This window comes from Lutjanus erythropterus, chromosome 17, assembly GCF_056507025.1.
Source record: "Lutjanus erythropterus isolate fLutEry1 chromosome 17, fLutEry1.hap2, whole genome shotgun sequence".
NCBI classification, from domain to species: Eukaryota; Metazoa; Chordata; class Actinopteri; order Lutjaniformes; family Lutjanidae; genus Lutjanus; species Lutjanus erythropterus.
In genome coordinates this window covers 28,802,145-28,819,192 of record NC_139333.1, presented here as the reverse complement: position 1 = coordinate 28,819,192, position 17,048 = coordinate 28,802,145, and the positions used below count along the sequence as shown (strand labels likewise).

Genomic DNA, 17,048 nt, shown 5'->3' with positions numbered 1-17,048 from the left:
TCCTACGATTCCACTGACCACCGAGGGTGTTAACAAGCCACGACACGTTGCGATGAGCCAACGAAGGCGGGGAAGATGAAGCTGCAGGCTGGATTTAAAAGCTCTGCAAATCAAATTTACAAATGTTTTATAAGAAAAGAATCAAACACAGGATGTATTTAGTGAGCAACACTGAATGTAAACCCAACTTTTGTTTGGTTACAAGAAAACGCCTCGGGGGCAGCTTTAATTTGAAGTTAACTGGTGAGAAAGCCACACTGGCCTTAGTTAAAGATGCATTTACATATCCCTTTCCCCCAGCTGTAATCTGCAACTGAAAAATCTTAATGTTAAAGCAAAATCTCTGCAGTTGAGTTTGTTATTTCACATAAATTAGGCAGTGGGTAAATCTGCAAAGGATTCATACAAAAAATAAACACATAATCAGTGCAATGAGATTCTTAGTTCACTATGTCTCTACCTGGTAATATAAAACAGGACAAGAAATAAAGAAAAGAAGAAACAGGAGCACAATAACTGAGGCAGACGAGGTGGTAAACAATATAAGAACAGTATATTCAGTATAAACCAGAATAAAAACAGTGTGTGCAACACAGAATAAACAGTATGTGAAGTTAACAGAATAAAAGAGAGAGAGAGAGCAAAAGATGACTGAGGTGAACAAGTTGAACTGCTGTGTGCCTCATCAAACCTGTAAAAACACTATAGAATAATATCAGCATATTCTTTGTCTTTTTTCTGCACAGACTCTTATACAGGTTTATACTGTTTTTACATGTATATACTTTGAATAGTCTAATCATCATAAGAAAAAAGCTAAACTAGTGCTGCTAGCTTAGCAGAGTAGCATTAGCTGCTATTTTAGCTTCGTACTACTGGACCTGAAATGATGTATCTGCATTTTTTAGGTAATATTTACTGTATGATCTATAATAATCAATTGGGAGAATAAAGTTATTAGTGTGAAAAGGCATAAAATAAAGGCTTTACACCATATCTGACAAATCTGGCAATTTAAAAGTGAAATCTGTCATGTATTTATGATAAAGTGTCTTCCTTTGAAATCTCTATTCTGGGCCACAATAACTGTTTTAGTTTCATGTTAATCAAATTAATGCTGAATGTTTGCTGAATGAGTGTCTGTTCATGAGTCATAAGAAATCACTAATAATCTTTTAGAAGGAGTGGATGTTTATAACCGTTAAATTGAGCAAAATGTTAATGGAGTTTGGCAGACAGTAAGACAGTCACTGAACTCAAATTCCACCGTGTTTTCAGGATAACAGACTTAACTTGACATCGACAGACAATAGACAGTTATCAACATCTGATCAGCTGACAGTCGATAACTTATTTGTCACTTGTTATTGATGATTTATAATTTTGTGCCTGTCTCACACTCCTGCTGCATATCTGCAGAGGTTACTCAGGTCTGGGGAGGAAGAGGCGGGGAAAAAAACAACTATCTTCATAGATTGTATATTGAACAGGATTTCAGCCTATTTAATATTCAGTTCATGGCTCCAACAGGCTGTTTGGACTGCAGTACTCATTTTCATGCACAATTACAACTATGTTTTCTGTGCGACTGCTCTCTGCTTTCTTACTATGCAGGATTGTTTTTGTTTGTATGTGTGATGTTGCTCTTTTTTAACTTTTACATTTCTTTCTGTCCAAAATCTTTTTTAACAAAACGTTCTATTCCCAAGGTAGATGTCCCAGAACTAGTATGTGGGCTGCCATCCTGAATGGGTACCTGTGTTCAACTGGTTTGATCAAAGCATCTGTACATAAATCAGAAAATATGTGAATCATTCAGGTGTCTGGTCTGCAGTCTGTTGCAGACTTGGATTGTTCCTTCTTTCAGACTGTAGTCACTTTCAGTCTCTCTCTTGCGTCACTCCAGGGTTCAAATCAGTGTAGTAATTTTTAAAAGCTACTTTGCAGACATAAAACTATGCAGTAAAAATGTTCCAATTGGACCAGACACTTAAAAAAAGTGTGCATTTACATCCTGGCCAAAAGGTTTATTTTCCTTCCCTTCATTTAATCCCTTCATGAATGTGACTGATTGGAATCAGATGATCAGATAGTATCAGTCAGTGGACTGTGTTATTCTGTTAAATGGTCATGAAAGACATCAGTACTTCTTTAATATATAGTATTTATTGTTTTGCACTGGCAGTACACAAATCAATACACCAAACAGCCTTTGCATCTTGCATATTTTCTGACTAATTAAGCATTTGCTGAACTTAACTTCCCTGTTTGTGTTCTGACAGTTTAAGAGACGAGTCCAGGAATCCACTCAGATCCTGAGAGAGCTGGAGATTTCCCTCAGGACCAATTATATAGGGTGAGTCTCACTCCAATTCCCTTTACGAATAAAAAAGGACTGTGTTAGGTTCAAACTGTTGCTGAAGGAAAAGAGGCAAATTAAAATTGAGCCCCAAAAAAACAACTTAAATTGTCGATAATCACTTGAGAGTCTGAGGTGTGATGTTCACAAAACAGTGATGTTTAACTGAAGCATTTGAGACTCTGAGGGACACGTAAATTTATAAAGGTTAGGGCTGCAATGATTAATCAGTTAATTAGTTGATTTATTAATTAACTATTAAATTATTCACCAACTGTTTTGATAATTAATTCATCGTTCTTTGATTAAAAACAGTCAGAACTCTCTGATTTCGGGTTCTTAAATGTGAATATTTTCTGGTTTCTTTCCATCTTCTACCATCATTTTTGAGTTGTGGACAAAAAAAGACATTTAAGGACGTCATCTTGGACTTTTATTGAACATTTTTCATCATTTCCTGACATTTTATGGACCAAACAACTAATCAATTAGTTGAAAAAATAATCTGCAGATTAGTCAATAATGACAGTAATCATTATTTGCAGCCCTAATAGCACTTACATATATATAGTGTCAAGCTTAACTAAAACTTAATTTTGCTTCTGTAATTGTTTTTTAACACATTAAACAAAAAATGTGCAGGTGATACCTGAGTCCATTGAACAAATTCAGACAAGAAGATGTGGTTTTTGTGTCTGAATGTTCATGTTCTCGCTTTAGTTTGTTAAATAAGTGTAATTTTGAAATCTTAAAATATCAAAGTTGTGCAGTTTCTTTTTGTTTCCAGCTGTGTCACTAAATTAAAATGTGTTTTCTTGTTGCAGCTGGGCGCAGGAGTTCCTAAATGAGGAAAATCAAGGCTTAGATGTTCTTGTGGACTATCTGTCCTTTGCTCATAGTGCTGTCACGTAGGTATCATTTTCTTTTTTCTTTTTTCATCCTTGGAACAGTCAACTCTTAACTATGTCTTATCTCCTTCACACGTCCGCTTTCCATCACCGTATCAAACAATCCCATGAATGCCACCGGAGGTAAACTCTGACTGTGTGACTCACAGGTATGATGTGGACACTTTGGACAACGGCACGGTGCCCACAGACAAAAGCAAAACAATGGACAAGTCAGCGGAGGATCTGAGCAGAAGTGCCAGTAACTCACCTACTCACAGTGCCTCAAAGGCCAGTAAGACCTTCACCGTCAGGTCAGTGAGGGACGTGTGACAGTCACATGTGAAGGAGATGATGTTTGTCTGTGTAATAACGGATCATGAGGGTTTGTTTGGGTTTATTATAAATGAATAAACAAATGATATCCTGCCGTTGATTTGAGTTGATGGGGTTGAAGGACAGTCAAGTTCTTCTACTCAAAACTGGGCGAAAAAAAGCAATTTCATTACTGTCTAAAAGAGGTTTTCTTTAATTAAAACTAAGGAGTTGAGCCCAAACCACTAAAATCAGACCCAGTGTGTGAACAGGGGATGTCCACATACTTTTGATCATATAGTGTGGCTAAAAAGATCATTTGTAAATGCTCTTAAAAATGATATCTTATTAGAAGATGGAGCCATAATCATCTCCTGTAAATACAAACAGTTTGTGCAGATTCATTTCACTCAGACAGATTTTTATAAACATGAACACAAACTGAATTTTACACAAATAAATCCTTCATCTGCTGCAGATTAAAATGAGTTCAAACAAACTGTTTCTTACAAACTGCTCTTGATCTTCTTCGACAGAGAACACGTCGTATTTTATGTCTAAATACAGTCGGATCAATACAGAAAATACAGAAAACACACAAACAAAATACCGGCTCACATCACTCACACACACACACACACACACACACACACACACACACACGACAGCAGAACGAACTAGATTCTAGATTCTCCGTCTGGATGTAAAGCTGTATAACTTTATTTATAAGCTTTTATGTTAAATAGGTTGAACTGAGCTTTATTTTGCTCTTTGAGTTACAATTTTTAAACATATTTGGCCATCGCATAAGATTTCATTCCCACTGGGGAGTGCTTAAGAATATTTATATGTATAATTTATTAACATTTATTAAGGATATTTATTGTTCTGTATTGTTTTTTAGATATGTATTGCAAATAAATAAATTATGGACTTAAAAAAAGCAATACAATACATTAAGATACCGAAAAAATATATATATAATATATATAATATATATATATATATCTACATACAGTGATTGAAAATATATAGTATTTATAAATAAAAAAATATATAATATAATATCAAGTAATATAAACAGACAAAAAATAATAAATTATATACATGAATATAATTTTTAAAATACATAAATAGCAGGACATAAAATAATTAACACAGATAAAGAACAATAATCAAAGTAAATATATATATAATCGATGCAGATATAGAAGTATTATATAATATGGACAAGTTATTATAAATAATAAAAATAAGGAGATAACAGACTACATTTTTATTTGATATTTAATTGACCAATAAAAAATTAATAAAAATAATACTTTATATATTAGATAATATAGATTTATGGTCACGTCATGTTGTTGTTGTGTTTTTACAGGTTTGATGTCTGAACTGTCAGAAAATAATTTAATAACTTCTGATAATCATTCACACCAAAGTCATGGAGAGTCACACTGAAATGAGTCACACTTAAACACACACACGCAATCTGAACAAGAAGCCACCAAACACAAACACAAACACACACACACACACACACACACACACACACACACACACACACACACACACACACACACACACACACACACACACACACAGTTAAACATCATCTGCAGCGACTGCATTCTTGGCATAGCAGATGTGTGTGTGTGTGTGTGTGTGTGTGTGTGTGTGTGTGTGTGTGTGTGTGTGTGTGTGTTTGTGTTTGTGTTTGGTGGCTTCTTGTTCAGATTGCGTGTATGTGACTCATTTCAGTGTGACTGTGAGAAATGTCTGAGTGAAACAACACACACACACGCACACACACCAGGCTCTCATTAGACAGGTGGGACTTTCCTGTTTTTCTGCAGTTTGATCAACATTCATCTACAAAACTGTAATCTGGAAAATGATGATTGATAAATGGATCCCAGCTCATACGATCAATGCAGCCACAACTTTGTTACAGAGAGTTTGACAGAAAAAGATCAAACTGTATGTTGTACATATTTTAGTGTACATGTAGGGACAACAAAGTCATAACTGCAGCATCTCTCACCTGCAGATTCAACTCTCTCCAAAACAGGAAAGCTCTGAGGACATCTCGTGTCGTGAGCCAGACAGACGACGTTCACCTCTGCATCATGTGTTTACGTGCCATCATGAACTATCAGGTACCTCAAAACACCTGCTCATTGTCAAGTTTGTTTTTTAAATGTCTGTTTTTTGTCCTGGCCTTTAATTAGTTTGTCATGTTTGACAGACACAGATATGTGTGGAAGCTCCTGACTTCCAGGAAAAGAAAAAACAAAAACATCTGAAGTTAGGAATGAAAAACATAAGAATAGTAATGAAACTCAAAATATTCAGTTTGTCAAGTCAAGTTTGACTTTATTAATTTAAAAAAATTAAGCAATAATAAGTCAACAATCCACCTTATGTTGGAAGTACTATGTCATAATTATTGCTAAGTTAAAAATATGTCTTTATGGGATAGAAAGTTCTGAGTTTGAGTAAAAATTATGAGACAAATCCAAAGTTTTGACTCTCTTAGTCAATGTTAAGATATCTGAAGCAAAAATCTAAATTTTAAAGTAAAAATTAAAGCAAAATTAAGAGATAGTGGATCATAATTCCAAGTTAAAATTATGAGATACAAAGTCAAACATCTGACTTAAAATAAAAATAATGATGCACAAAGTCTGAATTTTGACTTTCTTGATCAAAATAATAAGTCAGAATTATAATATCAAATTATAATTCTAACAATATTATTGACTTATCTCATTACTGTGACTTAATATCTAATTATTCTGTCTTTTATTAAAAGTATGATAAAGAAAAACTAGATATTAAACATTTGATTCCAGTGAGTTAGAATTTTGACACCTTGTCTCATTATTTTTTTGTCATTTTCAACATTTAATAATCTTTTCTTTTTAAGTATGAAACACCTGATGAAGGTAAATTAGATTTTAAATGACAATTAGCAAATAAACCTAAGATGTACAACTAGTTTATTTAAAATATGATTATAGTCGGTGGTGTAGCTTTTTGTCGGCACTGTTAACAGTTTGTGTGTGTTGTCAGACTGGGTTCAACCTGGTGATGAACCATCCCTGCTGTGTCAATGAGATCACACTGAGCCTGAACAACAGAAACCCCAGGTATGAAATATAAACTTTAATGTGTGTAAATGTGTTTACTGTAAGAGAACAATCTGCACTCATGTGACTTTAATTAGACTGTCAGACTGAAAGACCCTCATAATACATCTGAATAAATACAAATCATAAAAAAATAATACCAAGAATAAACGTATTTAATATAAATTATTCTCCTCAGGACCAAAGCTCTGGTGCTGGAGCTGCTGGCTGCCGTGTGTTTGGTGAGAGGAGGCCATGACATCATCCTCTCCGCCTTCGACAACTTCAAAGAGGTTTTATCACTTTTACTGAACTACATTCGCACATGTTAAGAAATATAACCCTGTTTCTCTACAGAACCTTTTTTCCATTTAATAAAAGCACTCTAAAAGTTCTTAAATGCTAAATGTCTGAACAAAAGTAACCGTAAAAAACTTAAAGCAACTATAATTGATGTTTTCTCTTGTAGAGTCATTTTTCTGCTGCACCAGGCAGCTGTTTTCAGCACCAAACAGCAGACAGATACAGTTAGAGCCCAGCTGGTGAACGTAGTGGAGCATTTATCAGCTACACAGCCAGATATTTCCCCGGGGGGTAAAAAACGGGCAAAAAGAGGAGTGAATATTGGACTGACATTCATCAGGTGGACATAAACACAAATTCAAATGAACAGTTAATGTTGCTCTGTAACAACTACAGTATCTGCTGACAAGTTCACCGTAAAAGTTAATGATGGTATTATTGTTGTTCTCAACTTTTCTCTGCTGCTCCCTGAGTGGACAGAAACATCTGAAACTGGCAAAATTGTGATCCAAGCACTATCGAACTAAAGAGCCATTAAGAGACACATTTCAGTCCGTACAAAAAACCCGACCTGATTCTGCTGTTTTGATCAGTTTGGCTACAAAAAACAAACAGAGGTGCAGCAGAGGATGTGTGTTGATATTAACATGTTGAAAGAAACCCTTCACAGAGCTGATAAATACCAAAAACAACCCAGACTCAGCAGACAGAATAACACCAGTCTGTGCAGATGGCTGTTTGTGTTGCAAGATTTCACGCACATATTGTCCCCCGTCGTCCTTAAAGTTCACTGTCTCCATTTATCCTTCTGTTACTTTCTGCAGTGACCTACAAGAATCAGCAGGGAGGACTCAGACATTATGTTAAACCGCTCTTATGCCCAACATAACTATGGTGTTAGTGTTTCAGCAGCCACATACCAGCAGCTCTTTAATGCTCTGAAAATCAGGTTAAGGGGACCCCCCGCCCCCGTCAGCTGCTCTGCCCAGTTGTCCCACCACCAGACGAAACTGACAGAAGAGGCGTAAATATGCGAAACACTTGTTGAGTCGCCTCTGACCTCTCCTTGGCCTTCTCTCATCTTTGCCTGAGAAAGCAGCAACTGTTGCCAACAGATCGCCTCCCGTGGTCACAACAACACAGACAGACAGGAGAATAAACCTGAACCTGGAGCGTCTATTATTAGTAAATGTCAACAATGTTAGAAACCTGCCCTGCAACAAGCTGCACAGCAGGAGTTCGAAGTCTGCTGCACACTGGTACTTTTGTAAAGTCATGTCATAATTTTGTCTCAGTCTGCCATTTCAAAAAAACATTTAAAAGAGCAGTTTAATTAGAGTGGAGGGCTGCTGTAAAGGTCTTTTCCCTACAATTCTACTTTAGCCTTTAATATTTGAATTTTAGTATGTGTAAGTTTATGTCAGTTTATCCAGGTGAGGTACCATAAGACACAAACAAACAAATATTTTAATGAACATAAAAACTGACTGCTGATTATATTTCCCTGTTTATCCTAAAAAGGAGCAGTGAAATGCTTCATTTACACCATCGTCACTGAACCTAAATAGAGCCCAACAATAAAGATCAGGCAGTTGCCTAACTGAGACAGTGCTAGAAAAAGGAAAAATAATTTTCCAGGTCTTGCTTCATGAATTATGTTACTGCGTTTGCTTTACTCTTCCCTGTCTGTGTCCGTCTGTCCTTGAGTGACGGTGGCAGAGCAAGTACAGACAGGCGTTTTTGTTTCATAGATAAAATGATGGTCAATCCTAAAACAGAATGTACGTGCACAAAAATTATCTCGAATGAGAAGAGATGATTTATGCCAGGTTTAGCCCTTAGCTGTTCTCAGTCTGTCCGGTACACAGAGAGCCACCACCAGAATCCAAAAACATTCATTTACATGCAGCATCATTACATCATCTCGATCACACTGAAGAGTCAAACAGACACGTCTCCACAACCACACATCGGCATGAACATCACCAGTATATTCATTCAGTACAGCTATAAAACTACAATTCATTCACTGCGTCTTGGAGAAAAACATATGATTGGTTTGAGAATGATGAGCTGATGTACCGTCAGGCTTGTCTTCAGTGTCTTCAGTAAAGTCTGCTATTTTTAAAGGACAGATAAGGATTGGAAATAAACAGTTGCTTGAAAGCCATGATGGCAGAGAAGAAGGTGTAAAACTTCACCAGGAGCCAGTGGCAAAAAAACATTATTGTTGGACTAAATATCTTCTACCCAAATCGTTCTCTTAAAACACCCTGCAAAAAGTGCAAAAACATCAATAGAGGACATGCAGAGCTGGATAATTCTGAAGTACTGTCATATATCAACATGTATCATGATGATATTATCATATCATGTTACTGATTTTACAAAACTGTCGTCCAAAATAATAATTGTGCCCTAATTTGAACTTAAAATGAACAAAATTGGTTGTTTTGTTAGTTTCATTATTTTATTTTGTTTCATGGAGAAAAAGGTATAAAATATCTCTAACATTATTGTTTAAAGGGATAGTTCAGATGATTTGAAGTGGAGTAGTATGAGGTGTCTGTAGTCTGTGTATTATGCACTGTAGATGGCAGTCAGCATGCATGTAGTCTGGAGAAGCAGAGATGAATATCAGCATGGATGCTACACACAATGTACACACAAAAAAAGGGGTAAGTGTACGCTATGTTTAGAATATTTTCACTGCTTTATCTTGCTGTCAGACAGATTTTTTCTGATGGGGAACTGCTGTTATATAAGTAAAATATCGGTTTCTTTTGCTCAACCAGACTCCACTGGCAAAAACAGTAATTTTACATCACAGAACACAGGAGTTGTTTGTCTCCGCTGCCTTGATCTGTTAGTTTATTTGTGTTACTGTGTGACTTCAGTGAGTCAGAACTAACCTTTTAAAACACCAGGGCTTCACAGTAAAGCAAGCAAACCAACCAATCAAGGCAGCGGTAGTTCAGCAGCTTCTGTGTTCTGTGATGTAAAATTACTGTTTTTGCTAGTGGAGTTTGGTTGGTTTAGAGAGACCGATATTTGTCTTACGTAATAGTGGTTGCCCGTCAGAAAAGACTGTCTGACAGCAAGGAAAAGAGATGAAAATATTTCAAATACAATGAACACTTATACTAATATTGATATTTTTAGGCAGATCTTTTTCAAGTTAAAATAAGCTAAAATTCGTTGCTGACCCCGTCCACAGCAGTACACTGCTTAGCTTCTATTCTGGTGCTCCTCTCTGCTTCTCCAGCTTACTGCAGGTAATACACTGACTGTGAGTACCTCATATAACCCCACTTCAAATAACCTGAAGTATCCCTTTAATAGAGAAAAAAAGATGAAGACAATCAAGTGACAAAGGCCTTGTCCAAAATCCTCTGGCAACATCAGGCCTCACCTCGCCTGCTTGATTAGTGCAGCATCAGTTACCACAGCGGTGACTTGAGTATCACACTGAGCGGCACTTGTTTTGGTGCTGCAGTAATGCCGACGTGTGTGTGTGGGCGAGAGCCAGCGGGAGAAAGATGGAGAGCGCGATAGATCGCTCGTGGCCGTAAAGTAGAGGAGGGCGGGCGCCGAGCCAGGAGCTGGCTTATGTGTCCCTCAGCAGCAGAACGTGGGCATTGTTTTGGGTTGTGCAGGCTGTCAGGTTGGCGTGCTGCATTATTTAGCAGACATGAGTGGGCAAAAAGAGGGGAGACAGAGTAAAAGACCGCAAACAGAGACACTCTGCAGCTAATGGAGTAGACAGGGAATCTGCTGAGCTGTTAGTTAAGAAAACACAATTATCATTTAGCCACATTTTCTGTTTTTCTCCCAAACTGCTGCTCAGTGTACTGCGAGCACTGAAGCCTTGTTTATGTAATGGTTTGCCTGCAGAAAGAAGTGAACACTCGACTGTAACACAACAATTATCCTGCACTGGTTTTATTTTTAACATTATATTTGTGTTTGTGCCTGAAACTTTGTTCACAACCGCAGAATCTCCACAAACAACAGCAGGATTATTCTCCTCTGTCCACACGGCTCTGTTTAATTAGATCACACTTGCTGAAATACATGCATGATTTATGTGCAGATAGATAAATAAATGCATTACTGTAGCATCTATTTGTGTGTGAGCACACTGCCCCCATGTGTGGACACACGGAGAAGCCATAAATTCAAAGGTTTATTACAGTTTTCATTCAGTCAGTACTGAGGACACTTCTTCAAATCTCTTCATACAGTCTGAGTTACCAACCTGCATCGAGGCCAAAGAGTAAATCTGACCTCCAAAACCAACAAAACACTTAAAACACGTCTCAAAATGAGCTCATCTGACCAAAACATAGCAACAGTTCTCACTCAGAAAACACACACTGTCACTCAGAACACACTGACCTGTAAACACTAAGAACAGGGAGCATATGATGATGATAATAATGATAAACTTTATTTTTACAGCACCTTTCATACAAGAAATACAGCTCAAAGTGTTTTACAACAAAGAAATTATATGCAGCAAGTGCTTCACTTAAAAAAGATAAACAAAAAATAGGAATCTAATGCAATAATTAATGTAAAATAAGATGAACCCACATGTAAAAATAAGATAAGAGAAAAATAGAATACATCAAATGCATCTTCACATGGATAAAACACACTAGATAATGATAGTAACTGAGGTTTTCTATATATTTCAATATTGTTACAGTGTCAGGATCGATATGGATATGAAGTGTTGCAAGTTGCAGGTGGTGGATTATAAATGTGGTCACTGAGAACATTTTGTCAGAAAACACTGAACAATGATTGACAAGTTTGGTTCATGTAGACTTCTGTTTCGCTCTCTGTGCAAATATTTTAATAATGTGACTTCAGTTTTGGCCGACACATGCGAGGAATCATAAAAGACTAACACATCAGCAATTAATCACAAAGTACAATGAAATCAATAAAAGAGATGCAGTTTGATTCTGCCAGGCATCTGCTGTGATATGATGTGAATTTAAATTCCTTCTCCTCATGTTTTTCAGGTGTGTGGAGAGAAAAGTCGATTTGAGAAGCTCATGGAGTATTTCTGCAAGGAGGACAGCAACATCGACTTCATGGTAAACCTGTGACTGTGTGTGTCCACATGTCTGAAACCCTAAAAATAACAACAACCATCAAACAACCATCCGATAAGTCTGCATGTGATTTAATGTGAAGTAATACTATACAGAGGAAAGAAGAGAGGAGTTTAATAACTTGATGGTGCGTTTCACTTGATCCTGGTCCCGGTCATCTGATACTGATGCTGTTATTCACAAGTTAAATTAAGTTGTAATTAAAGGAAAACTCATCACAGTGTGTTTACTAGACCTGTTATGAGAACTGCTTTTGCTGAATGAGATATTGTCCCTGTAATAACTGCAATCATCAGTATTATTGTCATTTTAAGACTATTTTATGACACTAATATGGTGTAATCATAATATAATAACATAATGTGAATGCACTCATTCAAAGAGCTATAAACCAAAGATTCTTAAAAATATTACCCTAAATAAATAAAACATAATGAAATAAAACCACACAAAGTCATAGATTAGTTGCATTGCCACTTTTTGCAGTGTGACCAGAAATTACAGCAAAATGTGTTTCAGCAAAGGCGCCCAGCTCTTATATTGCATCATGTTTGCTAAAATGTCTGTGACGTTGATATGTAAACAAACACACCTGTAAACACACCTGGCGAATATGAATGAGCTCTTGTCCGTATATTGCACAATAAATTGATAATGTAATAAACATGAGAGGTCTAACTGGTGTTAAGAAGTAATAATACTTATGTGAATACAGTTTTATAAAATCTTTAGTGTCTCCAGAGGAGCTGTGTGATAAATGGGTTAGGGTTAGGGTTAGTAAAATAAAATGAAAATGATGTAAAATTATGTAGTTTTCTGACCAGTTGTACATTAACTCTAACAGATAATCCACCTGTGTTTGATTCTTGTCTGGATGTACATTGTTCTGTTGGTAGAAATACAGTACAAACATTTTTATGGTAAATAAGTAAAAGAAATATTAAGAGTAATTAGTCCTTATAATAGAAAGATCTTTGAAAGAATCATTAACACATCTTACATTTAACCCAGTGGAAATACATGAGTAAATGCATTTGAGTCTGTCATGTCAGTGCAAACAATGAAAAATGTAAATGCAGCGTGAAGTTGCAGCTACAAAAGAGGCTGAAGATGCTCAGATGACATAGAAATAATCATTTGATCTACAAAACATTGATAAAAAATGTCTGTTAGAATTTTCTAGAGCACAAGGTGACATCAGCTGTTTTGTTTTTTCTGACCAACAGTCTTAAAATAAAATATATTTAGTTTAAAATAAGAATTAAGACAAGGAAAAGAAGCCAGTTCTCAATTTTAAAAATCTTTTTTTTTTTTTGTCATTTTTGCACCAAAATTACTAAAACAGTAAATCAGTTATTAAATAATTGTCACTTAAGTTCCGGACAATCAGCTAAGCTAAGTTCTACCTGGATGGGAAAAAAACTATTCAACAATCCAATTTTAACATTTTTCAGTGTTTACTTTGCTCAGTCAAAAACCAGTTGCCTGTTCACCGCTGCATCCCGCTCTGTTTTCCTGCTCACCCTGATCTGACTCATATAATCATCATAACCAACCACAATAATCACACCTGTAGTTGCAGACTTTGGCAGAATGTTCCTCTGAGTGGACGAGGCGTTCTGTCTTCAAACAGCGGCTGTATTTCCTCTGTGTGTCCACCAGGTGGCCTGTATGCAGTTCATCAACATCGTGGTTCACTCAGTAGAAAACATGAACTTCAGGGTCCACCTGCAGTACGAGTTCACTCGTCACGGGCTGGATGACTACCTCGAGGTGGGTTTGACCTTTGACCCTGGACTCATATAATCCCATAAAATTAAAACCTTGACCTGTGGAAGTTTTATTTATCATGCATATCATTTTTCTTGCATTTGTAACTTGTTTAGTAGTTTCAACATGGTGATCTTTTTTTTTTTAATGTTTCTCTGCAGAAGTTGAAGTTCACAGAGAGTGACCGTCTGCTGGTGCAGATTCAGGCCTATCTGGACAACGTGTTTGATGTGGGAGGTCTGCTGGAGGACGCAGAGACCAAGAACGCTCTGCTGGAACACATGGAGGAGCTGCAGGAACACAACACACAGGTACGTACACCACACACACACACACACACACACACACACACGAACCGTCCAGTTACGCTCACAGATGATAACAGATATTAATGAAAGTTGTTCTTCGGTGTCCCAGCTGAGCACCAGGCTTCAGGAGAGTGAGAAAGAGGCGATGGAGAAAGTTTCAGACTTGGAGAAGAAGCTCATTCAGACCACGAAAGAGGTGGAGCTCCTAAAGGTACAGTACACTGTTCTTCTTTTAAGCAGGACTGTTTCTAGCTTTTTCCTAAGCCTGGTGCAAAATGTTGTTTGAGTGATGAGTTTCATGCTCTCTCTCCTGGTGGTCTGGTTTCCTCCACCATCAAATAAATGTATATCAGGTCAACTCAAGCTCTTTTCTGACTTTTTTGCTCTGGGTGGTGCTTCTTATGTATGTTATTGTTGGAGTGTCTGAAGCCAAATTAAGGAATACTCAGGGCACTTCCAGTGTCAGTGGTCCACATGAAGCTTTAACAGTCTGACTCAGTCAAATCAAGTCATCATCTTCTACATTTATTGCCTTATTAGTGTGTGTTTGTGTTACTGTCTGTTGAAGATATAACCGGAGCCACAAACCACCAGGAAATGTTGTAATCAGCTGTTCATTTGTTTATCAGGGATTTAGATGAATGCTGATTGCTTGATGATGCCAAGATGTTTTCCACGGTTCTAAACAAAGTGAAAAACAAGTTATAACATTTGCCAAACAAATCATCAAATCATAAATCCAGCCGTTAAATTGTTACATTTTAAAGTACAGTTAATTTTTTAAGTAAAATAATTTAATTATTATTTAATGCTCATCACATATGGCTGTAATGTTCAGGTGTCCACATACTTTCGGCCATCTCAGTTTGGTCACTGTGATATTGTTGTCGATATGCACAGACCTGCTGATGTTTCTGTGTGTGTGTGTTGTAGGAGAGTCTGCGCGAGTCGTGCTCTCAGGTGACTCTTCTGCAGCAGCGAGAGCGAGAGAGAGAGCTCGAACGTGAGAGGGAGAGGGAGAGAGAGCGAGACAAAGACCGCTCCACGCAGTCCCTGAAGGAGCTGGAGTCCAGAGTCCAGGCTCTGGTGGAGCAGGGGCTGCTACGAATGGAACGCTCCTCCTCCGGACACCTGGACATCCAGGTGGTCCCCGTCGTCCAGCACGAGACACAGAAAGGTCAGAACTGTTCACACGTCCACACTGAAATGATCAGCTGTTACATAATGAGGAACTTCTACACCACAGGGCCACTGGTCAGGCTGTTCTCTCATAGTGAGACCAGTTTTAACAACTCAAATAAATTCGATCTGAAGCTGAGCACCTGTTCTTCTCTCATCATAAAACTTCCTGTCTGATGAGTCCTGAATTAACTTTCTCCAGCAGATCAGACAGGAAGCAGTCACATTAACACCCGTGAAAAAATAATGAGAATTTCATTTCTCTTGAAGCTTTATTTAAAGTTTAGAAAGAGACACTTTGGTGTCAAGTGCAGCATGGAAATAATAACCCAATTATTCTGATTTTACAGCCTCGCTTGAAAATTTTATAATTTCTCCGAAGTGGAAAAATCCAAAGTGAGAAACAATAATAATCTATTTATGGATCAGATTTCATGCTAAATTCAAAACTCAAAAAAGCCTCTGATCTACAGTATATCTTGCTGCTGTCGCAACATGTGACTGATCAGTTAAAAAAAAGTAATAATAATATATTAAATTAATTCCAGGTGTCATTCTGACTTTGATGAAGAGGCTACATGGACTCACAGGGCTTTATCTACTGCCAGGCATTGCTATTTTCTTTGTCATTTGCACGTCCAGCACCCACTTTGTGTAGGTAGCAAATGTACTTGCACCCATCTGTGTGCTCATAGGTCTGTGCATATTTCTGGTGCATCGCTATCTGGAGGCAGCAGAAAGCGACTGTGCCATCCACCAACAAAAACCTGGTCTGAAGTCAAAGGCGCAGTATTTTCCTGCTATTTTTCCTCCTATTATTATTTGGACAATAATACGCCTGTATAGAGGTGTTCACTGCACGCTTACACTCTGCTTGATACACACACTGGAACACACAGCAGCACATATCAGTGCATTTGCTAATTTGCAGTCACATGGAGTTGTTGATGGGACAGAGGATTGGCAGACGACAGAGGCAGAGGACCAATACCTCAGCAAAGACGAATGCTGCTGTAAACTTTCTTATCCTGGAGGCTGCAACAGACATCTGTAATCTCCTGTCAGATGATTTAGAGATTTCTGTCAGTCACTGCTGCGCTGCATTCCTTTGCATCGAGGGAAACCTGGTCATTCCAGCATCTGAGCCGATCTGTTTCCAACCTGCTGAATCCTTCATTTAAATGGGAATGCATCAGGTGCAGGTTCACTTGGCTTTTAAAGGGAATGGGAGATGATGCTTTTATTGTTTTCTCTCATGTCACACCCTAAACACACCTAGAATTAATGAAGAGACTAAATACAACCCCTTTGTCTACCTCACTGTGCTCCCAGTGCCGTTTAAATGGCAAAGAGTTGGAGTTGGACACAACCTAAATACATTTACACCATGCACTTCAGACCATGCACTTTAGATTGTTTAAATAGAGCCCATATTATCTCTAATTTAAGCGGCCAGCAGCACAGATTGAATTTATTGACCACAAGTTAAATTCCTGCTCAGGCAGCCTGTGAGACAAAATGAGCAGCGTTTGGCTCGTGGCCCGGTTCGTTTGTTCAGAAGAGTTCAGACTGAACACAAAGCCAATTTTAGAGGCGCTGCGACTGCAGGTAGAGTCAGTGCAGAGGTGAGAGTGGAACTGAACAGATGCAAACTCTGCCGCCTCTGTGTG

The 17,048-nt window shown here is 37.6% G+C and overlaps 1 protein-coding gene across 4 annotated transcripts in view; it reads left to right on the top strand.

Moving 5' to 3' along the window:
- The window catches only part of LOC146312407 (formin-like protein 1), a 50,936-nt gene that overhangs the window by 18,184 nt on the left and 15,704 nt on the right, over positions 1-17,048 (top strand). For 2 of the 4 annotated variants that reach the window (XM_084740086.1, XM_084740087.1), the window contains exons 4-14: positions 2,283-2,356; positions 3,184-3,267; positions 3,417-3,560; positions 5,633-5,720; positions 6,637-6,713; positions 6,892-6,985; positions 12,029-12,103; positions 13,784-13,894; positions 14,053-14,202; positions 14,309-14,410; positions 15,133-15,376. In XM_084740086.1, the coding sequence (XP_084596212.1) occupies positions 2,283-2,356; positions 3,184-3,267; positions 3,417-3,560; positions 5,633-5,720; positions 6,637-6,713; positions 6,892-6,985; positions 12,029-12,103; positions 13,784-13,894; positions 14,053-14,202; positions 14,309-14,410; positions 15,133-15,376 (1,243 nt within the window). Of the gene's footprint in view, positions 1-2,282; positions 2,357-3,183; positions 3,268-3,416; positions 3,561-5,611; positions 5,721-6,636; positions 6,714-6,891; positions 6,986-12,028; positions 12,104-13,783; positions 13,895-14,052; positions 14,203-14,308; positions 14,411-15,132; positions 15,377-17,048 lie in introns of all 4 variants that reach the window. The other 2 variants (XM_084740084.1, XM_084740085.1) reach the window with 1 other exon arrangement.